A 23,880-nucleotide genomic window follows, 5' to 3' on the forward strand; every position below is an offset into this window, starting at 1 on the left:
ACACACACACACACACACACACACACACACACACACACACACACACACACACACACACACACACACACACACACACACACACACACACACACACACACACACACACACACACACACACACACACACACACACACACACACACACACACACACACACACACACACACACACACACACACACACACACACACACACACACACACACACGTTTTACCAACCACTTGAAAGATTCTTGGCTATTTTTGATCCATTTGATAAATATTGTATTTTTTCTGACAGTGTGGCATTCTTCATCTTAAAATTGTCGGAACTAAACATATTTCTGACTTATGTGAGAAGTACACAAATGTCATAAACAATAATTATGATTTATAAATCAGTTTAAAATTAAACTTGGCCTGAATGTTTGGATTATCCTTGAATAATTATAAAATAGAACGTTGTGTTGATTTCATCAATGTGTACAGCATATACCAGCAGGAATAATGCACAACAAATATAAATTAACCAATGTGTTCATTTTTTTTTAGGAATTCAGTAAGGCTTGTCTTACATGAATTTATTTATATTTTCTAGTTTAGCATCTCATTATGTGAGGAAAGTGTGACTGAGGGAAAATGTAAATATGTTCAAATGTTATCTCTATGACATTCAAGCAGGTGACAAATGTGCTTTAAAACTTGATGATGTATAAGTTGTGTAAAATAATAAGTTCTACTTTTCCCCTGATAGTAGTATATGTTAAATATACTTGTTGTGATTACTTATTTGACTTAACCCATTTTTTTAAGAAATCACAATCCAAAATGACACCGTTAATTTTCCAGTTGAAGCTGCTCTTCTAAGCAACATTAGGTTCTCTGATTTCTGATGACCCCTACTGGTCAAAGAGAGAAATGCAAACATTAATTGGTAAAAAAAATCGTATCTACAGAGCAAACTGTTGAAAAATACAATCCTTTATTCAACATAATACAATACATATCTGTTTGTGGATTTATCTACTGACCATAGTAATGGTGATGATACATTTTTGGCCTATAGAAATATAAAAAAAGAATAATTAGAAAATGTTTTGTAAAAAAGTATATAAAAAGTGTCTCATTTTTTAATAAAATAATCCAATGGAGATTGAAGGCAACAGCTTGAATGCAGTTTGAATATGTACAACTAAATAGCTCAATGTGCCCATGTGCAGATAATAAATGCTTATTTTATACAAGTTAAATATGCTACCACAACAGGTAATGTGCTTTGGTATTTTATTACTTACATTTATTTCTTTCATTTAACTTAAACAAGGCCTCCATGTCTTTTGGGCTTTGGTCATTATATGGAAAAAACAATTTGTTCAATTTGAATGTATTTCAGAGAAAGTCCATAATGACATGCTCCTCCTCTTCTCGATAGAATGATAAGTAATTGTGCAATGCCAGACTTCCCTCTCTGTCATGCCCATAGGGGGGATTTAGACAATTATGAATAAGACTCTAGGAATTAGTGGGTTTTTATTATTCTGCTTTTAAAAAGTATTTATTTAGCTGAATATGATAAAAGTAATATAACATGTCCCAATAGTTTTCTTGTTGGGGCCTTTTGGTTTAAGGCACCAGGGAAATGGCAGATGGAAATTAGGCCACAGAGAATAGCCTCGGGAGCCAGTCTAGACGTTGCTGCTGACAGTCATATGGTTTCAATGTAATGCAGTGACTGTGTGAGTTATTATCTTGAAATGATGCTAATGATATGCACCTTGTGCTGTCGGATTGTAGAGCATTTTCCCTTCAGGCGTTCTCAATTATTTGTCCCCTTTAACTCCCGACTTTCTGGACTAGATGTCCTGCTTGAGTTTCTCAATGCTGAAGTCACTGTCAGTGTCCAGTTTGGAGAGAGTCTTCCTCACCCGCAGGGCAGTGAGGCGGGCTGATGGGCTCTGGTACCAACACTCCTTCATGATCTTCACAATGGCCGTCAGGATCTGGAAAAACAGGAACATATGAATTACTTCTTGGCCATCACAGTAGAATAAAACATGTGAGGCACCGTAATTATGTGTCCTACAGGGTATGTGCTTTACTTTGCACCAATTTGTGAGTTATGAAAATGTGTGAACATCTGCTTAAAATAGGGGATTTACTCTTTCCCATTGCGAGCAGACAAGTATTCTTTCTTTTTTCCAGTGTGTAGCGATTGATGTCACAAACACGTGGGGAAGCATAGTAAACAGTTGAAAGCAGCTACGGTGGATGCTTTTAAAAAATGCTCTTACTTATTCAGCCTGTCTTTCAAACTTTTAATCCTGAGTTGGTGCATGTTGGAGCACTGGAAAGCATATTAAATATGTTTTTGATGACTTTTAGATGAAGTCTATTTTATGTCATGTAAAATAACTGATTCTGTCTATGGAGTCTGGTGGCTTCAAGGAGATCTGATCCATTACTGATTTGTTTGAGTTTGTAATAAATTCATATATTAGTTCCGGAAATAATGCTGATTATAACCCTTCCAACTATAGACTAAAACCAGATGTGATAACTTGTGCAGAGATTTTTTACAGCCACATAAAAAACAAGTGTACCCGACACGTGTGTGCATGGAAATGTGTGCACGTTTCATCTGATGGCTTACAGGATGGGAATGGAGCCTGTTGTGCAGACTGGGCCTCTGCTGATCCACACACACCACTTTCTTCATCTCCTCAAAGCTGGGATCTACAGGCACCAGGTCAAAGAAGGGAGGGCGGTACTCCTCCACAATCCCTAAAACAATCCAAAAGAGAGACAAAAACAACACTCAGTGTGCTGTTCCTTTTCCAAATGAGCTGAAGAACAAATGCCAAATAGTCACAACAACTGTCTTTGTTGTGGGATTCAGTAAGTGACGTGTAATGTTTAAAAACAAACTAACTTTTAAACCTCCATTCAACCTCCCCCGATAGATTTTCACAATATAAATATATTTTCATGCACACTTGGGAATTGTGATAATCTGTAGTGGGAGTTTTCTTAAAGCATGTTTGACTAAACTAGAGAGCAGGGAAAGATATCAAATCCCTGGCGACTTCACTGGGTTGGATATCTGCAATGCCTGCTGTGTGTTTATGTGTGTGTGTGTGTCTGTGTCTGTGTCTGTGTGTGTGTGTGTGTGTGTGTGTGTGTGTGTGTGTGTGTGTGTGTGTGTGTGTGTGTGTGTGTGTGTGTGTGTGTGTGTGTGTGTGTGTGTGTGTGTGTGTGTGTGTGTGTGTGTGTGTGTGTGTGTGTGTGTGTGTGTGTGTGTGTGTGTGTGTGTGTGTGTGTGTGTGTGTAAGAATCAAGACAAGTACACACATGAAGTTCTGTGTGTGCAGTCGTCTTAACATGGATGCATGCTTGCATCTACTAATTGTGTGCGTGAGCATCTGGACTATGTACAATTGAGTGCTGACACCAGATAAGACTGTTTATAATTACTGCAGTGCTAATCATGACAGAGGATAGTAGAGACAGACACAGAGTAGGAAAACATTGGAGTGCTGAGAGACATGAGACTTACTGCTTCTTATGCATGCAGAGCCAGACAGATATGACAGAAAAAAACACATGATGTGCCTGAGCAGCCTCAACTTTTAAAGGTACATGCATACATACAAATACTGTTTGTCTCGTTCTTCCTAAGGATGAAACAAAATCTATTTATATCTCTTTAGATGACTGTAAAGGCGCCCCATTCTGACAGCCTGACTCCTCTTACCATTGACAATGGTCCTGCGGCTAATTTCCCAGAAGACCAGGCCCAGGGCCCAGATATCAGTTTGCTTGTAGGACTCGAAGACGTCCATACGAATAGTCTCATCCAGGACTTCAGGGGCCATGTAGCGCTTGGTTCCAACACGAGGGTTGTTTCCCACATCGAGGTAGTCCTGGGACTGAGAGTGTATCACAGACAAACCTGAGGAGAGTAGGCACAGAGAACACACTTTTTATTATTTTTTAAAATCATCATATAAGATAAGATGGAACTTTCTATTACTATTTATCCCCTTGTGGAAATTAAGGCGTTTATAGCAGCAAAAGGGTCAGAGTCAAAAACAGGATTCACACAAGGTACAAATAAAGATAAAATTGAATTAAAATGTATATAATAATAAAATAAATATTTAAAAATAAAGTGATAAAGTAACTGTGGAAAAAATATATCACAGTAAAACGTTGAGCATTTAAATGAACATGTTAAATATGTTTACATAAGTGTGCAGATGTGAGTTCAGGTTAAAGTCTTGTAAAAACAGTGCAGGTTTTATGTATGCACAGTCCTGGATACTATTAACGGGTCACTTGATTGTGCAGCCTGATGGCTACAGGGACAAAGATATATACATATATATATATATACACACACAACAGCTGTTCAGTCTCAACATATTATTTATAACCAACAGCAGAAGTTGGACATGGATACAACAAGAAATATAGAGGATTTATTGTGATTTTGCTGTCCTTTTTCTGCACGAAACTCACCTAGGTCAGCGATGCAGCACTGCCCATTTCTCTTTACCAGGATGTTTCGGCTTTTCAGGTCTCTGTGGGCGATAGCTGGTTTTTCCTGTGCGCTGACAATTTCAGTGTGCAGGTGGACCAGACCGCAGGCCACAGACAGGCACATCCTCAGACAGCTCTCAGGCTCCAAGCTGCTGTACTGGAGGAAGTCATAGAGGGAACCCAGCTCGTGAAAGTGGGTGACGAGCCACAGCTGGGTGCTGGAATTCTTGGATGTCATGTCAGAGGCTATGAAACCTAGGGACAGAACAGGACATGGTTAATTTAACGTCAGTCTCTCGGATGATGCTTTTTTCAAATTACCCTACCCCTTTTTCTTTAACAGAAAATAGTATGACCAAACCGATTTGTTGCAATATGCTACCTTACCCAGGATGTTGTCGTGTCGCAGCTGTACAGTGTTGTAGATCTCTGTCTCTCTGTACCAGGACTGCTCGTCCCTAGAGGAAAATATCTTGACAGCCACACTCTCCCCCATCCAAGTTCCCCTCCACACCTCGCCATACCTGCCTTTACCTGCAAACACAGTGACACAATGTCACAACTGAAAAGCTATAAACCAGACTAGGCAAGGAAGAGTAGCCGGGATGAAAAAAGGAGACTGACCGACACACTGGACCAGTGAGATCTGTCGGGCCATGGTCCTTTGGACCAGATAGGGCAGTCCGGTCCCACTCCCTGATGTACAAAACTCATCAAAGATATCCTGAGACAGAAACAGAGAAATAATCCAAGTGTGAGAACTCAAAACCTTTAAACATCCTGTGATTGTGTCTGATGTCAAATGTCTCTTACGCCGTATGTTGGGTCCTCTCCATTTGGGACCTTGAGCATGGTGACATCATGTTCTTCCAAATTTTTCAGTCTACTGTGCGCACGTCGGAAGCGCAGGAACAGCACCAGGCCACACACGCTGGCAGTCGTGATTAACAGGAGCAAAGACAACGCGATCCACAGCTCCAGACGAGTTGTATCTTTCACCTCTCCATCTGCATACACAAACCCATTCAGGCACAAACAGACATTTTTGATTTTGTGGAGCTAGTTGAGTGGATTTCAACAAATTGAGGACTTTTGAATTTTTTAGATAAATGCGTCGACATATCATGACATTCAATTTTGCTCTGTCCAAATTAAAGCGACACTCTATCAATGTTGCTCTTACTGACCACAAGGGGGAACCAGCTGCTATCTAGAGTGATGCTTTGAGTCCCATCAGTACAAAGCAAAGCAGGATGTGCACTGAACTGTAGGGGGCCCAGTTCCACAGTGGTCACATCCATGGATATGATGTTAAAAATAATGTTAAAATAATGTAAAGAAAAGGGTTAGGGTGCTGACCTATGGTTGGAGGTGGCGTGGAATTGGCGTTGCAATAATTCTCTCTGCAGCAGGAGATATAGTAGTGTTCGAAAGAGGTGAAACACTGCTCTCTGTAATACTCTTTGGGGAAACAGCCCCACTCCTCATTCTTGTGTACCCGGGTAAAGAAGCAGTAGTCGCCACTGCACGTTCCATTCACGCATGTGCCTTTATCATTCTCGCATGTACACCAACGCTTCCCATCGTCATCTGTGAAGAACACACGGACAGTGTTAACAGAAAGGCCTTTGAGTCATTGGATACTGGTTCATAGAGAAATAACACAGATGAATGATCTGGGAAATGTAAAAGAAAAGGAAAGTGAATTCTAGGCCATACAAGGTTAACACAAATCATTCATTAAAGATTAGTGGGTAAAGTGATACATTATAGTTCTGAAGACACCTAGCCTTCCTCAAGGGAAAACCCCTTTGGTAATAGAAAGAAATATGGAAATGGCATTTCCTGGCAACCACAAAACATGGATGTGAAAGGCTGTATGTTTAACCAGGGGAGGTGTTTTGGGATACAATAGAAGAATAACATGTCTGAATGACTAAATGAAGATGTGCTATTCGCAGTGATACTTTCATACCCTCTATAAAGTATTTGCATAGACCTCTGCGGGAAGGACATTTAACCCACAAAGCAGGCTGTACATCACAAACTCTAAACGGATCAATTGTTAAAAATCTTTAAAGATCCCCTATTATACTGTTTTTCATCAATATATAATAGGTCTCAGATATATACAAAACATGTCTCTGAATTGTTTGGCTCGAAATACCAAACAGATCATGCATTGTAGCATCCCATAATCCCCTCTGTTCCAGCCCGGTTTCAAAAGTGCTGATTCTCTGTCTGTTACTTTAGATGAAAATAAGGAGCCACTCCCCACGCCCCTCTGAGAGATATTTGGTTAAAAAGAACACAATGGTGCTCTAGGAGGAGATTCAGGTGATAAGGTGGGCGGGTGTTACCTTGGTTGGTGATTGGCTAATGGTTACACAAGCCAAAAAATTGTTATGACATCATAAAGTGGCCAAAGTCTGATCAGCTCATTTTCAGACAGGTTTTTATGGATCAGGACAAAAAGAGAGAATTTTTTTTTCCTGAAACGTTCAGAATCTCTTTTCACAGAGGGGACACATGTTTATGTATAAAAGACCTTTAAAGCTGCATTGTATAATTTCAAAGTCAGACATTCTCAAAGCTGCCCGACCACCTCACAAATGTAAGCAAAAATATTCCTGAGCGTTTTAGCTATGGTTTGGTCTAGCATTACCTGAGTAGTTACTGAAATGTCTTCACCAGCCACTTATTTATTTTGACTTTGCATTATGAAGGGGAAGGTATTGTGCACTCGGCCTGTCTGAGCCTGTTTGCTGAAAACAGCCAGCTATTGTTTGATGCAGGAGGATTGGTGAGAACCACACAGTCTGTTTTGATTCTCTTGCTCACACAAAGATCAAAAAGCTTCATACACACTGACTTAGTCCGTGCTCGTGATGCTTATTTATTTTAGTCACATGATTTATTTTCAGAATCAAATCGTCCCTTTTATGGAGCGTTTATTCAATACAACAAAGTTAATGCCCTGTATGACAGTAAACATGTTTTACATCCGATCGTAAACTCACCTGCATGGATAGCAGAGATCCACAGAAACGCCCCGAGCAGCACCAATGTAAGAAGAGCAGAGCTTCCCATCTCTGTGAATAAGGAACAAAAGAATAAATAACATTTATTTAGATCTAAATATGAAATTATAAAACAATGTAGTCACTTTATTAGGAGCTGTCATAATAAGAAAAATCAAAGACTTAATCTGGGGCATTTTGGGAACACAAGGAGGAACCAATAACGGCAATTTGATTAAAATGTACAGACTGTAACATAATAGTGTCTGTGAGGAGTCGAGCTGTGGTTAAAGCACGGACTCTTTGGAGGAGGAAGCTATGAGGTCAGAAACAACAGCCGAGTGCCCAGCCTGTCTGCCTGCGTTGTAATTGCATTGGGTGGGGAAAGGGGGCTTATGGGAAGGAGGCTGCAGCACTGCAAAGTGTTTGTGTATTTGTGCTGAGACTGCGTGTGGCGCTGGCTACCCGGCTCCAGGCCTGTCGACTCCTCCGCTGCCCTGCTTGCAGAGTAAATATTGATGGCTACGCTTCCTGCCATTGAGTGGCCCCTCCCGGCTGGCCGGCGAGACTCAGGTCTGCCCATTGTTTAGGGCTGCACAGCAGAGGGTCACGCAAACAGGAGGGCCGTCATACACAGCTCGGTCATTCTCACTGCTGAAGCACACTAGTCTGTTACACGACACCAAGGTGTGCTTAATAAATGACAAGAAAGTCACAAAAGTAGTTGAAAATAATGTATAAACATCTACTGTAGCAAATTATATTGGGTTTTTTCTGTTGCCACTGTGCTAATGAAGTACATAAAATGGGTGAACCGTGTTTCCTAATAGCCTCGAGTTTATGCTCTGTGTACAGTTCAGGCAACATTATACATTTCAAGCGCTTTGTCACCGAGGATGTATAAAAAACTGAAGAATTTTGATTTATTTACCATGCCTTTAGCTTTCTGTCTTAAGGAAGCACATAACACAAGAAACCATATAAACCAGGTATTTAAGCCGCCAATTGGGCTGTGTATTCAGATACACTTGACAGTTGCTACTGAGAGTAAGGTCCAAAATTGATACAAGATGGTTCTTAAAGTCTTCCGCCAACAACTCACAATTTTGAGTCTTTTCAGAACAAGGACAACATGTGGCTACAAAACTGTACAGGTCAGAGTTTGCCTTAAATCGAAGCTAAATATCTCAATATAAATACATCTAGACGCATTTTGAACGTCTTTAAAGACCAGTTGGGCAAACCGTAATCAAGAGAAACCAATTGGTTTACAATACAGGAAGCTGTCCCGTTACCTTTGGCATTGTGTAAAGTCGTGTCAAATGTCACTGAACAGAAACTAGAGTAGGAGGTGTTTAGCAAGAATATCTGTATCTTTACTGAACTGATACTTTTGTCAGCTTTTTAGATATAGTTCAGCTGCTGTCATGAGAACATGAGAACTGAGTTTTTAATGTGTATCTCAGTGTCAAATCAAAGGTGACATCTCTGCTTAGTAAGATATCCATTTCACATGAGAAAGCTGAACACATGTCTGAAAAACTATCTTTAGACTATCTTATGCGGGAAAGCTGTGAGGCTCTAGCTCAACAGATGAGAACCAACTGCACTTTGCTCTGACTTGCTAAAACCACAAGCCATATTTTAGCATACAGAAAAAAGCTCTTCCTTTGTTAAGCAGACTTCATGTCAGGGGTGGTTATTCTGTGGGTCCATTGGAGGAATAGCCTAAGCAAAACTCCACCAGCTGCATTAACTTATTCCCAGCGGAGGAACAGGAAATATTTCACAATCATTTTTATCATCCTGACATAGAAGAGTAATCTTGCCCTCCATCGTAGTCTGTCTGCATTAAGATTTCAGTGCACTTCCTCTCTGGGCAATCTCTTGTTTTTCTGTTGAACACTACTCCCTCGTGACCCAAATCCATTGTCATCTCTTCCTCTCATCTACAGAGGTTTAACTCAGGGAGGCAGATCTCTCATTCCATCTGGATGACTGTGCGGTTATAGCTAAGGGTTGAGGGGGAAAGCCATAGCACAGCAGCCTCCAACAAGCCCTCCACTGGGCCTCAACACACCAAAAAGCCCCATTACTCTGTCTCTGGGAAGAAACTTTAAGCGGTGTTACTGTAAAAGCTTCTATCATGTGGTGTAAATGGCAAGTAAACACTGCATCAATTATTTTCTTTAATAACATAGCCACACATTTCAAACGTTTTCTTTCCTGTCTGTTTTATAGGTGTAAAAAAACCTCTTGTGTGTGACTGTCTGCTTGTTAGAGCGACATACTGATTGTATCTTCATTTCACAGACAAAGCTAGGCTTGGCAGGCTTTATGGCTCAGTTACTGTTTGCATGCTCTCACATGCATTCCTACGATGAATGCATGTCTGGGGAAGAAAGGGATGAAGACAGGAGTATGAGTGACACACACCTGAAGTCATACACCTACAACAGCAGCACCCTGGAAAGATCTAATGTGACTTCCATAATGACCTATACACATAAAGAGCAAATGTCTCCTCTATGTGGGTGTGCATGTGTAGGATGGGTGATGGAGATGGAGGAGTAAAAGATATGCAGGGAGGAGAAATCAAGACCACTTCTTCAGTACATATGCAAATTCTGCAGATTTCCAAAAGTATGAGCTTTTCAACTCAACATGTTTTGAAATAAGGATTGGCCAGTGATGAAGGAATAATTCAGACCCTTTACTTAAGCTGAAGTATGTGAAAGTCTTATTTAAGTAAAAAATACATATCATGACAAAATGTACTTATGGTATACAAAGCACACATTATGCAACAAAATGTCACGTTAATATTTAAACATCAGTTTAATTATGTAACTGATTGAGGAAGGACATATTTAATCTTCTTTAAATCCTGTTGGGTTGTTTAAACTATACAATACTGTACTATATAATTCATATTTACAAAATGGTATTGTGTTTTATTTTGAATCTTAAAGTGTAAAAGTAGCTTCTTATTATAACCCGACCGAAACTAAATAATTTTAATGGATGACAAAAGGATGATTCAACATCAATATTTGATAGTTCAAAAAAAAAAATATGCTTAAAACTATCACACGTAATCGGGATGCTGCTGCTACCTCATACATACAGTATGTAAACTGTGCATGATATATCTTCAATAAACTAATATCGTCCAAATATCGGCTTAATCAAGTAAAATGTAGTGTTGTAAAAAAGAGTGGAGTAAGTGTTAGAATAATTGTTAAGTCAAAGACACCTTACCATTGTAGGCCTACTTTATAGGCTAGTGAATATAGCGTTCAGTATCTAATTTATTAGGGCTTGTCATTCACAGGAGATGCATTTAAGGACATAATTGACTGTTGTTAATTTGACTTTTGGCCAGGTAGGCCAGTTTCAGACACCTGTTGGTTCACATCTGTAAACACGTGGAGTGATTTATGGCGCTGTCAAAGGTGATAAGCATTCACGTGTTAGCTATTATATATTTGTTATGGTTTTAATGACCACAGCAAAGCATAAGACACCCACAGGAGAAAAAAACCGATGCTTTTTACACCATCAGCCTACCTGTTGTCTTCACGCCTATTATCTTAACAGACATAAACGACGCACGTCTCCCATATCCAAGTTTGCTTCAAGTGTCCCTCCGTGGCCAACGTATTTAAAGTCAAAAGAAGGTAAGTTTAAAACACAGCTGGCTCCATTTCCAGAGAGTGGAGTAAACCGTGTTAGTTTTCGTCTCAGTTGCAGATGTTCACATCCTTTCCTGCTCCTCCGGTGACGACGAGCCGCCGTCTCTGGTAAAAGTGTGCCCGCAGTGTTCCCTCTTGAATCCACAACTAAAATCTGCCCTCTCGTTTAACAACTAAGCATCTTCCGCTTGCCGGAAAAGTGAAACATTAAAAAAAAGAGCTGGCAGTTCCACCGAAAGCTATCTCATCTCGGTTCAAATCTGAGTTGATAAACCGACAACATCGTCGTTGGTTTGTGACCAGACCAGACTACTTCCGCTCTGAGAACATCAAAGTGAATTCCTTCAGTAAGTCGTCTACGAATAAGTATGAAGGTTTTTTGTGGTTGTCAATAAGTGTGATCTAAATGCTAGATAACAGATGTCTAAATAGAGCACAGCTTTGTCCCACCCCTTATTGTCCCGCTGCACAGGGTCGGCTCTGCCTGGAATGTGTTCTCATAGCGGTTTTCCTGTTTCTTGCTAAACCTCTCATTTTCCCTTTTCCACTGTGGACTGCTGTCTGCGCTGCACTGACAGGAATGTGCTTCAAATATATGGGATTAGTTTTGTTTCATAAAGATAAAGCAACACTTTCTCAGAATCAAGCAAAACTAAGAGTTTAAGAGAAAAAAAAACTGAGTCAAGCAAAATAAATTTAATTTCAAAAATAAAACTATAAGTTGCAAACAAATCATTTGTGTAATCATGTAGACTATAAGTGTTTTTTTCTTTGTTCTAACATATCTTTTTGTTTGCAGTTCTCTTTGCTTCTTTCTCAATGATCAGACTTTTGCTCTCTCGTTTACGCTCCCTCATTTTTTCTTTTCGATTCTGACACAAACGTCCCAGGTGGGCGGGACTTTCAGGGGTGCGTCCCCATTGGCTACTCAATTTTTGAGTGACAGCCCACTACACCACAGATCATACAGTGCAACTCATGCAGCCACGTTTGTGTTGGTACCTCCTGGGTAGTTTTCATGAACATATCGGACTTATTTTATGGATTGCTGTGCATTATACTTGTGTTGTGTAGTTTATACTTTATTCCAACTTTAAATATTTTAATACCTGAACACACTGCTGCTGTAAAATAATTTCCCAATTTGGGATCGGTAAAGTGTCTGTCTGTCTATTTATTTATTTTATAGATAAAAAAACCCACATCTATGTATTTTTAAGCTAAAGGTGATACACAATATAAACTGTTATTTTTTCAAAGACATGTTACATTTCAAAAGCACATATGGCTATGTTTAGGACAAACAATTAAAGACTGCTTTAATTGAACCAATTCTACAATATAAAAGTGGCAGATTCACTTTATTAAACAGACCAGACCTAGGTTGCATACCAACACAATTAGGAACATGCTCACATCTTACTATGTTGGTCTGAAGAGGCATTTACTCATACAAAATGGATACAAACTGTGTTGTCTCATTCTATATCCTGTGAGAAAAGGATATACATTTAGCATTACAAATTTGACATACTATTCCTGAGGAAGATATGAATAATTAACATATTTGAATGGAATCTCTAACATTTTCATGTAGAATAAACACAAAAGAGTGATTGATTATACAAATTACATTTATTGAAATTTTAACCAGAAGATGAAGTCTCAAAGAATGTTTTAAATAAAAGGACATAACACAAAAAGGTGGAGGGATAATAATAAAATATATTAAATGTATATGTAAAGATATTTGGTCAAATGAAATGACGCTGAGCCAGTGATAAGAGCAACGCTGTTACGATTATTGTGTTATGTCATGTTTTGTATGTCTTGTTTTGGGTGTTTTGCTGTTCTCCCTGTCATGTTTTCCCTTGGTATATTGTCTGGTCCTTTTCCCTGTGCTTTTCCTCCTGTCGTTAGTTTCCCTGGTGTGTCTAGTTGTCTGATTGTGTTCACCTGTGGCCCTTGTGTTTCTCCTCCTCTGCCCGGCTGTTTCTCATCTTGTGATTACCCCTCCCTGTATAAGGGTTGCGTTCCAATAGTCCATTTAGCTTAGGAACCTTCCTAACCAAGTGAAATGACCCGGAAGTACGTCAGTGGCAGCCATTTTAAGTGCCGTTCCAATTCTCTAAATGAAAGGAAAGGAGGTGTCCGATGTCCGTTCCCATTGGGGGTCCCGCCGACCACTCTTCTGCTTGGGGTCCAGCCAACCCTATGTCCTGTGCCGTTGGAGGCCCCGCCGACTACTCTTCTGCCGGGGGTCCTGCCAACCCTATGTCCTGTGCCGCTGGAGGTTCCGCTGGGGGTCCTGCCAGCTTCATGTCCTGTCCCGTTGGGGGTCCCGCCGACTACTCTTCTGCCGGGGGTCCTGCCAACCCTATGTACTGTGCCGTTGGAGGTTCCGCTGGGGGTCCTGCCAGCTCCATGTCCAGTCCCGTTGGAGGTCCTGCCGACTACTCTCCTGCCGGGGGTCCTGCCAATCCTATGTCTTGTTCCTCTGGGGGTCCCGTCAACAACTCTTCTGCCGGGGGTCCTTCCAACCACTTGTCCTGTTCCGTTGGAAGCCCCACTATCACCTATCTCGCCGGGGGTCCTGCCAACTCCTGGTCCTTATCCGTGGGGGATCCTGCCGAAGCCTGTCCCACCGGCTCCGGTTCCTGTTCGGCCGACACCGGGTCCTGCCCGGCCTCCGGAGCTGTCTGGTCTTCGCCCTCGAGCCCGGCCCCCTGAGAGCCGCAGTCTTCGCCCTCGAGCCCGGCCCCCTGAGAGCCGCGGTCTTCGCCCTCAAGCCCGGCCCCCTGAGTACCGCGGTCTTCGCCCTCTGGCTCGGCCCCCTGAGTTCGCCCGCTGTGGCCTTCGCCCCACCATGGACTTCGCCCCACCATGGACTCTGCCTTGCCCCCGGGCCGTCCGCCCGAGATCCCCACCTTGGACTCTGCCTTGCCCCCGGGCCGTCCATCCGAGTCCCCCACCTTGGACTCTGCCTTGCCCCCGGGCCGTCCGCCCGAGTCCCCCTTCTCGGCTTCTGCCTTGCCCCTGGTCCGTCCGCCCGAGATCCCTTCCGGGTCCTCCGCTGTGCTCCTGGGCTGTCAGCCCAAAATCCCGTCCTCCTGACCCCCTCCACCCACCCTGGTGGCCTAGTGATGCGTCCCTCCTCCGGACCCCCTCCACCCACACTGCTTGAGGTTTTGGACTTTTGTGGTTTTTTTTTTTTTAGGGACATCTGGAATCCGTCCCTTGAGGGGGGGGGTTCTGTTACGATTATTGTGTTATGTCACGTTTTGTATGTCTTGTTTTGGGTGTTTTGCTGTTCTCCCTGTCATGTTTTCCCTTGGTATATTGTCTGGTCCTTTTCCCTGTGTTTTTCCTCCTGTCGTTAGTTTCCCTGGTGTGTCTAGTTGTCTGATTGTGTTCACCTGTGGCCCTTGTGTTTCTCCTCCCCTGCCCAGCCGTTTCTCGTCTTGTGATTACCCCTCCCTGTATTTAGTCTTGTCTCTTCCTGTGTTCAGTGTTGGTTCGTCTTTTGTTTGTGAATGAGTTCACCGGTGAGTGTTCTGTTTTGTCCAAGTTATTATTTTATCCTTGAAATAAAGGCAATATCAGTGTAATCTGCATTTGGGTCCTGCTTGCTTTACCCACCGTAACAAACGCCCGGCGTGGATGAAGATGGTGCAGGTCCTTCTTCATGCAGAGGAAGAGGAAGTGGGAAAACGGGATAAGACCTCTGGACACCACGCTGTCTCAATGATCATAAAAAGCATTACCTTGGTTTTCTCAACATTTTAAAAGAAGCTTAAGCTCAGCGAGCTGAGTCTGTATAATGTTAAAAAAATGCATGAGTGCTCAGTGCCCAGGGGCCCCTGGAGGTACTAATCCGGCCTTGCTCCCGCTGCCTCCTGGCGCTGCAGAGATTTCATGAAGTGAAGGAGGTTTTCCTTCTATAAAACAGCTGTGGGCAGCAGATACTGTGAGTGTCACGGACATGAATTCATAGATCAAGGCAGACTGGTGCACACACTCTCCTGTTTTGCCAATCCGGTGCTTAAACAAAAATACAACCCTGGCCGAAATGTCCTTAAAATGAAGTCCGAGTTTGACATTTTAATTCATGTCCTGCCAACACTGGCAGGACAGAAGGCGACACGCCCGTTCTAAGCCGTGTCCCTCACTCCTCACATCCCAAGCTGCATCCCCAACAAGTTTATTATGTTGTTACATCGTTTCAGATGTTGTGTTTCAGTTGTGCTCTTGATAAGCCATTAAAACAGTAAAAACACGTTCAGTTTCCTTTTTGCTTTTTGTGTCTCCTGTTCACCAAAATATACCCTTCTGTTATGGAAAAAGAAAGTAATCTAAAAGTAATCTGATTACGTTTTAAGACACGTAACTGTGTTCGGATTACTTTCAGAGCCATGTATTCAGTAATCAGTAACTGATTACATTTACAAAGTAACCCTCCCAACCCTGTAATCACCACTTTCATTGTCGCAGTGATGGTGCTATGTTGCTTTCTGAAGCCTGACTGATGTTTAGACAGGATATCATTCTTACATAAAAACTCCTTTACTTGTTCACTCACTGGCGTTCGAGCACCTTCGCCAGAACTGATAATTTAGAGATTGGCCTATAGTTATTTAAAATAGTTGGTAGAGTCAGGCACACGAGTCCGTTTGACTGTGTGCGCCGGTGTCTGAACGCTCACTCACTGCTAGCTATGTAGCTAACTGTCCATGCTGTTAGGCTATACTTAGCTTGCATTGTTATGGATCTAAAGGTAGCAAAAGCTAACTTTCATAGCACAGCTTTTCTTTACTTCTCACTTAAAGGTGGGGTAGGTAAGTTTGAGAAACTGGCTCGAGATACACTTTTTGTTATATTCCATGGAATGCTCTTAACATCCCTTATATCTTAAGTGCTTTGACAAAAAATCCATTAAAAAAATGTCATCTGTGGAAGCCGTAGTACTGTAAAAAGCACGACCAATCATTTTATAACTGGATGGCCTACCTGCCTGTCAGCCTTCCATCTGTGCACAAACTTATCTCGTGCCCTCATTGGTCATGTGCGCGTTAGTGTGTGTTGGAGGAGGGGCTCTGTAAGGAAGTGGCAGATTTTTCACAGCTGTGTATTTTCAGATTCTAGCGCACTCGAGCTGGTTTTGGAGAAACCAGCTCGAGTTTTGGAGAAACCAGCATGTAAACGGTCTGCAGAGTCAAAAAGCCTCAAAGTACAACCTGTAGGGAGTAAAACTCTAACACAGAAGAGACCTCCCCAAAACACCTCGTTGGAGATTTATCATGTTCTTCCTGGACATTGTGACGTCAGAACACCCAGTGGCCACGTCCAGAGCTATGACCAGGCTGATTGGTCCAAATTAACCAATCCACGGACTTCCTCACACACACACACACAGTGCAGGCAGCTCTGCTGATTTCTCCTCCCTGGCTGCAGGCTGATAACAGTTGGGATCGTGGCGAAATTCTCTCTGCAGACCCATTCTCTTGTCACTGAGGGCCCTCTTTGCTCAAGGGCCCCTGGGCACTTGCCCAGGTTGCCTATATGGTTAGTCCGGCCTTGAGTTACAGAGATGCTTTATGAGAAACCGATGTGAGTTTGGAAAATTGCACAATATAGTAGACCTCAACAATGGAATTATGATCAGTGGAAATGGCCATGACATGTCTCCTTCAAACTCTTAGTTTTGCTTGATTCTTAGAAAGTGTTCCTTTTATCTTTATAAAACAAAACTAATCCCATACAAAGACCCCACCATATAATAACATTGCTGTAGTTAACAACAAGAACTACCATACTATTCCCCCTACTGTACCTTCCATTTTCACTACAATCCTATTTTCACCCTATACACCCTATACACATTCACGATACACCCTATATCTTACCCTGAACAATGAACTTAAATGTCAACACTTTTTCCTCAAGGCTTAAGCCTTAAGATTCTTTATATGAAGGAAGGTTCTTCTCCTTTTCTAATCTATGACTATGCAACTAGCAAAACAGATACAAAATGTGAATACAATATTCTCAGTCTTGTACAGTTTTTGCACTGTTTAGTAGAATCTACTCTTGTGTCATTCTGCACCGTTTTTATCCTAAGCATCAATGAATCAATGAGCGTAACCCATTTTTGGGTGAAGTAGGACATTATGATACAATGTTCTTCTTTATCCTGACAATCTGTGTTTCCAATGGATTTGGGTAGTGTTGTAAATCTTACATTTCCCTTCACATTGATGGTAATACAATTGTGCACAAAAGCCTTTCTGTTACTGCAGTCAAAGTGTCTCTTTATGGAAAATACGTTTGTCTCTTGGATGCCAGACAGACTCGGCTGTTTGAAAACACTTCATTCAGTAGAGCCTGAGAGAGATAACTTAATGTCTGTAATATAAATTCCTGCCTTGTTCTCAGGCTCCGTAATCTCTCAGTTTTTGGTTTATGTCTAGCGAAACAGCTGGAGGCTCTCACATCAGCTGTCATGTAAGAAAAAAACAGCAAATTGTTGTCTCTTTTTAATCTGCACTTATAACTCTCTTCTACTTATCTGTGATTCAAAGAGACACATGGTCAAATTCCCTTGAGGTTTTCTTTAGAGGGCACTATTTATTGTATAATCTACTTGGGTATAAGAACTGTGAATTTGCTTTAACAGACACGTTTTCACACTGGTTTTTTATGAGCAAGTTCTTAATAAAGCCACGACTTAATTCGCAACTAGTAAACTTTCTAATGGTCAATCTTTTTTTCACGGACAGCCTGTCACAAAGCCAATAGAATAAAAATGTAATCCTGACCAAAGTAGTTTTCATGACAAATATAAAGTGTTCCTTCATTACAGTCTAGAGATATTTATCTTCAGAAATGACCTCAGGTCACCAAGTTCCCCCCTGTGAAGAGGAAGTGAGCCGCAACGCTGAAAATATAGTGTGAGAATGTTTGTAGACCTGTGCTCTAGCTTAATGTTGTTGTATGAAACTTTAGATATTTAAATCAATCAAAGATTTCTTCATTTAAAATTCCATGAAATGTTTTTGAGCATATTTAAGTAGCCATTTTGGATAAATGTTACCACCAATTAAAGCTAATTGTGATGTAATGACACTGCTCATTCGATTAAAAGATTACAGACTAGGGTTTAAAAGCCACCTCATGCCACACCATGAGAGCACATTATAGGCTTCCCTAAGAAGCTCAAAGTTACTTTATTGTAAGAGAGTAACCAAGGTTATGTGCCAGAGGCTCATCTGTCACGTGAATGCCTATTTAGGAAATATTCCATTTATAGCGTGTAAATACAATATGTTCACGTGATACAATGGAGAAGGGTTTTAAGGAGCTGCGTAAGAGCAGATAGTTTAAAATCCACTTCTGTTCAGTAACTGTTTATTAACAGATCACTATATGTCCTATAACCACACTGACATATATTAATGTGGTTCTTTCAGATCCCTAATGTAAAGTGCAGTGAAGACAATCACATTCACTTGAAAAGGTCAGTACATTTATTCAAAGCTTGCATTCACGCACACACACAGGCGCACACACACACACACACACACACACACACACACACACACACACACACACACACACACATACACACAAACATTTAGTCTGTCATGCACTTTTTCAAGATGTAGAAGTCCTGAGTTTTCTGTGTGTCTCAAAATTATTCTATCATTTTTTGTAAGAACAATATATATATACATTAGTTTATATCTTATATTCTGTAAGAGTTACATTATTTGTTGGAATGTAGGTATTGCAGTAATAGCTTTATGAGTTAGGATTGTATCAATCATCAAGAATATAGAATATTTTATAATCCCCCAATTCAAGCTGGACCCCAAAGAGATTTCTTACCAAACACATTATTTAGAAAAGATTTCCTGAGGAACATTGTGTAAAAATAGTTTCTATTTGAAATGTTACTTTGCACAAGGGAGGTCTGCTATTCATATAATGCAAGCAACATTTATGATGTCCTTTTGAAAGCCCATCAAATATTACATAAAGCACGGCAGTATTGTACACCAACGAACAGTCATGTGCCGCAGCCAGTTGGGTGTTAAAATCCTGTTAGACATAATAAAGGCAGGTGCTACATTACATGTTGCAAACAGAGGAGATTAGATAGCCTTTAAAATTATACTGGTTGACAGAATTCAAAATAATGATCTCAATCAGACACATAGCTGCAATGTACTTCCTGTTTCTGAAACTTTGTCAACAGCCCTACTGTTTGAGCATGTAGCACAAGCACATAGGTTGAAGATGTTTACCCTCTTTTAATACAAATGTATCTGGCCATTGATCATATAAAAATTATATGCTATTGCTTGGTTTTTCTTTGGGTTCCATCAAATACCATAATAGCATGCTGCATGGAGACCACAATACATTGATAAGTAATAATGTCATTGCAGGTGTTTGGTCAGTATTTCTTTGCATCCCCTACAATCTGTCAATTTATGAGGTAGGGCTGAGCCATTCTAATGCATGTCACCGTGTATTTCCAAACCAAATAACATTTGGTTGAAAAGATTTCAGTATTCCAAAGATTCTGAAAAACACATCACATATAGCAAATTCAAGTCATTCCAGTTTTCTCATCCCAAACAATGGTTCAAAATTCATCATTGTGTTTTCATTGTCGATTCCTCACTTCCGAACCTGTATTCTATTAAAATAGGCCACACTGTAATCAAATGCTCGTCCCTGATGCATGTCTTTATCACAGCGAAAGATTTAAAGAAAAAGAGAATAATCATTTTTTGCTGGAATGTTTGGAACCCTTTGTTTTTTTTTCCTCGTCTTTTTTCTCTTTTTCCTGCTGCAGCTTAATTTCTCTTTTCTTCTCCTCCTTTGCCTCCTTGTACTTCCAGATAGGAGGCTCCAGGTATCCTTTCTGCCTTTTCTTCTTCTTCTTCTCTTTCTTTGGAGTTGGCTCCCCAGATCTTGTGACTTCAATCTTGGGAATACAGCCCGAGGGGAAGATGCTGTTTTGCCCCATGCTTCGGGGAATAAAGCTTCCAATGCCATGCTGCTGGCAGCAGGATGTCAGAGGGGTTGACACACCAGTTTGAGAATCTGAGGTGGTGACGGAGCCATTACTGTGGGACACTGTGCTCTCCTCCAACTCCTTGATGTTGTGCTTTTCAAGCAGTTCAGAGACGGCAAACCGTCGCTTGCCAATCTCTGGGGGGCTTGAAGGACAGAGTGGACGGCAAGCAGTGGCTACCAGGGGGCTGTGGAGGCCTGTAGTCATCCGCACCATGTGGTCCATGACCCCATTGTCTTGGGCGTCTTGAGGGAAGCTGAAAGAGAAACTGTCTTTTAAGCAATGCCTTAGCTTCTGACCAGCTGTTTTGGTGACGGTGGCCTTCGCTACAAGTAGCTTCAGCTCAGGCCACTCAGGAATGTAACTTTCACAGAACTGCACAGCGACCGGATGAACAAACAGGCGGCGTATTCTGTTAACAGTCTCAAACCTCCCTGTCTTAATGGCCCAGTCATTTAGACCTCTCCCCTGCACCAGGTCTATGGCATTCATATCCGCACCTGCACATGAAAAAGTGGAGAAGATATACTGTCAAAACAAGAACACAAGTTTTATAATCACTGGAGGCTGAGGGACCTGGGTAAATCAATTGCTCCTTCAGCAAAATTACCCCACCATGTGGTCACATTTAGGGCACAATTTATTGACTTGATGAACAGTGTTAACACAATAAATCAGGCTATTACACAGAATTACAAAATAATGATAAATATATAAAGATCAGGCCAGAGTTCTTAGGATTTTCTACAACTCATTTTTGGAGGAAGACTATGTCAATAGTTTTCATACTTGAATCCATGTTGTTTCTTCTCAACCATTAGATATGTACCATGCATGAAGGTCTGTACCAATTTCCAAATATGGGCAGACTGCCTCTAAATGAATCTATTGTGCATGTGTGCATACACATCAGAAGTTCCTCTTTTCAAAATTGTGAAATGCTGCAAAGTTTATTGGATGTCTCATGTACCATTAACTTACCATGCATTAGCAGGGCGGACACACTCTCTGCCTGGCCCTGCAGGCCTGCCTTGATGAGGGCTGTGAAGCCGCGGGGATCCCTGACTTCAGTATCCACACCAGAGAAGAAGTTAAGGATGAAGTTTAGAATGGTGACAAAGCCTGCATTGGGGGGGAAAAAACATTATATTCATATGCCCTTACTAGATGTTGATGTTATATGCTGTTACTGTCTTAGACTGACCTGCCTGTGCAGCAATCATGAGGGCAGTGTTGCCATCATTGTCCTGGTGATTGATGTCAATCATTGGACATGTGTGCAGCATGGTGACTATGTCAATAAACCCCTTGACCACAGCCAGCATTAGTCCATTCTGAGGGGGATCAAGGTAGAAATAAATGTACTTTTATGAAAGTATTAGTTGTCTGTTCTAGGAAATATCCCAAATTCCAAAGTCACTTTAGTTGTGTGATTAAAAAGAAACACTGAAATCCATCTCACCCTGCCGTTGATGTCCAGTTCCATAGCCTCGTCTTTAGTGACTCCTCTCTCCAGGATCTTGAGCAGGGATGTGGGATCGTTCCTAGCACAGGCCTCGTACACCGTTTTAGCCGGCTCTGTATACTTCCCTTCCATTTGATATTGGGGAAGCACCGAGTCATCAGAAAGCACACTCCCTGAGTCTGAATCATCCAGGAGGATCTCTGAGTCCCCGGAGGGGCCATCGCCCAGGTGGGGGTCATACTTTGAACTGGCCATTGGACCACCTTCTGCCTGGGATCACACCTGGGTGTCAGGTCTGTTGGGCAACACCCACATCTTGAATAGGAACATATAAATGTTGTTATGATGGACACAAATTGAACACATTTTCTAGTTTCCCCCATTGTCCCCAATTGATGAGACAACTGTGCACGACCTCTGAACTCAGTAGACCAAAGGGGGCTGCAGTGAAGGGCATCCCTTAACACCATTACACTTTGTATGCCTGTGTAATGCATTGTTTGTAATGCTGTGTAATAGACAAAGAGCCAGGCAAACCCTATTCTATTTTACAGTCAAACAGCTACTTGTTTTTCTAGATATCTGAAATGGCAGTTTTTGTTGCAAATTACTAGTTTATTCTTATTCTTTATGTCGGGTAGAAATGGACATCTTATGTGCCAATCAGATATTGTCAAAAATCGATTCTTGGGTAAAACGTGTGTGCAAAAGAAATATCCTTACAACTGAATTTTGTTTTGTGCCACCTTGAACAGGTTTGTGGGCATTTTCTTCTCCTCAAAATAAGCCTCTTACACTAGATCAAGTATGACTGGAGGACTGATAAAACAACACTGGCAGCCTTTTGATGTTGACGTGTTAAACAGATCTGATGACTTGTAAGGGCCGTGTGTAAGGCACAGTGCCTAAAGAGAATGACCTCACCTCAGCACTCCTGTTGGAGCGGCTGATCTGTAAGTCGGTGATTTACAAGAAGGATAAGCTGACTTTAACAGCATGCTTTTTGCCTATATTTGCTCACCAGCTCAGCCCATTATAAAAGAGAAGAATAAAGGGTGTAGTTATGACTGAGTGTAATATTTACAATATTGCATACTTGTATGTAAAAATATGAGAGATGATATATCAACAAGTCAATTCCGGTACAGAAAAATGTCAAGAAAAACTGTAGGCATTTGCAGAAGCTCAGTCTGTGAAAGTCGTGTGAATGTGGGCATAGTAGGAGGAGGGTAGTGGGTTGAGAAAGGCCATATGGTGCCAGAAGCAATGGGGGGCCAGACTAGTGACAGCATCTGTCATGGTGTCTTAACCATGCCACACTGCTCTGCATTACAAGTGCACTGGGGTATCCAGTGTGTTTTCTGGTATAAATAAAAAAAACTATACAAGTACAAATGTTCTGTTTGTATGAAACCAGTGATGACACTGATACACGTATTCAATCTTAATGTTTTGAAGGAGATGAGAGTGGAAAGAGTGTGATTTGGTCCTGCATACAACACTACACCATATCCACATGAGGCAACCAGATTTCACAAAAGCAGCTTTGCACCTGCTGATAATTGATTAGAGTAATAGCATCTTTTGACAAAGCTCTTGTTAACAAATTGAATAGCTCAACTCCTTTAATCCCACAAACACATTTCCTATTTCAGCATTGTGTCATGAAGAAGGTAGATTACTATCACACAAATGTTTCTCTCTCTTTCTCCTTCTGCACAAACACAGATGCTCTATTTTTTACTCTGCCATTGTGGCCTACACTTCCTTCTAGATTAACACCTTGCAAAGGGTCATTTGCTGAATCTTAACGGTAAGGTGTGGAGTGAAGATGAAACAAAAGTAGCAACAGTTTGTGCCAACGTTTTTTAGAACAAATAGTGATAGCAAATGCTCACCCTAAAATAATCCAGTTATCTCCTTCTCTTCTGCAGTCAAACCACAACCATCTTCATATTTTGGACTTTACTTCCTCCTCTTGGCTCTTGGTAGAAACTGTTAACGTTTAAGTTTCCCAAACTGACTCCAGCTGAATACCTTCCCCCTCCTCTCATCTTCCCTACTGGCCAGTTAGGTTGCCTCCTCAATCGGCAATCTGTCCA

The 23,880-nt window shown here is 41.4% G+C and overlaps 2 protein-coding genes across 2 annotated transcripts; both read right to left on the minus strand.

Moving 5' to 3' along the window:
- Nucleotides 1-940: 940 nt before the first annotated feature.
- acvrl1 (activin A receptor like type 1) lies at nt 941-11,713 on the minus strand. Its single transcript, XM_079677023.1, has 10 exons — nt 11,107-11,713; nt 7,537-7,608; nt 5,876-6,106; nt 5,330-5,523; nt 5,141-5,240; nt 4,904-5,050; nt 4,496-4,771; nt 3,729-3,926; nt 2,628-2,758; nt 941-1,977 (listed from the first exon to the last, which is right to left on the minus strand). Exons 1-10 carry the CDS (start codon nt 11,138-11,140, stop codon nt 1,831-1,833), a joined length of 1,530 nt encoding a protein of 509 aa, XP_079533149.1. The 5' UTR covers nt 11,141-11,713; the 3' UTR covers nt 941-1,830.
- A 6,994-nt stretch (nt 11,714-18,707) lies between these two features.
- On the minus strand, nt 18,708-23,760 carry ankrd33aa (ankyrin repeat domain 33Aa). Its single transcript, XM_079676254.1, has 5 exons — nt 23,677-23,760; nt 21,776-22,093; nt 21,518-21,647; nt 21,295-21,435; nt 18,708-20,813 (listed from the first exon to the last, which is right to left on the minus strand). Exons 2-5 carry the CDS (start codon nt 22,031-22,033, stop codon nt 20,020-20,022), a joined length of 1,323 nt encoding a protein of 440 aa, XP_079532380.1. The 5' UTR covers nt 22,034-22,093; nt 23,677-23,760; the 3' UTR covers nt 18,708-20,019.
- Between the last annotated feature and the right edge of the window lie 120 nt (nt 23,761-23,880).

Source organism: Notothenia rossii (assembly GCF_949606895.1).
Source record: "Notothenia rossii genome assembly, chromosome: 4".
Taxonomy (NCBI): Eukaryota; Metazoa; Chordata; class Actinopteri; order Perciformes; family Nototheniidae; genus Notothenia; species Notothenia rossii.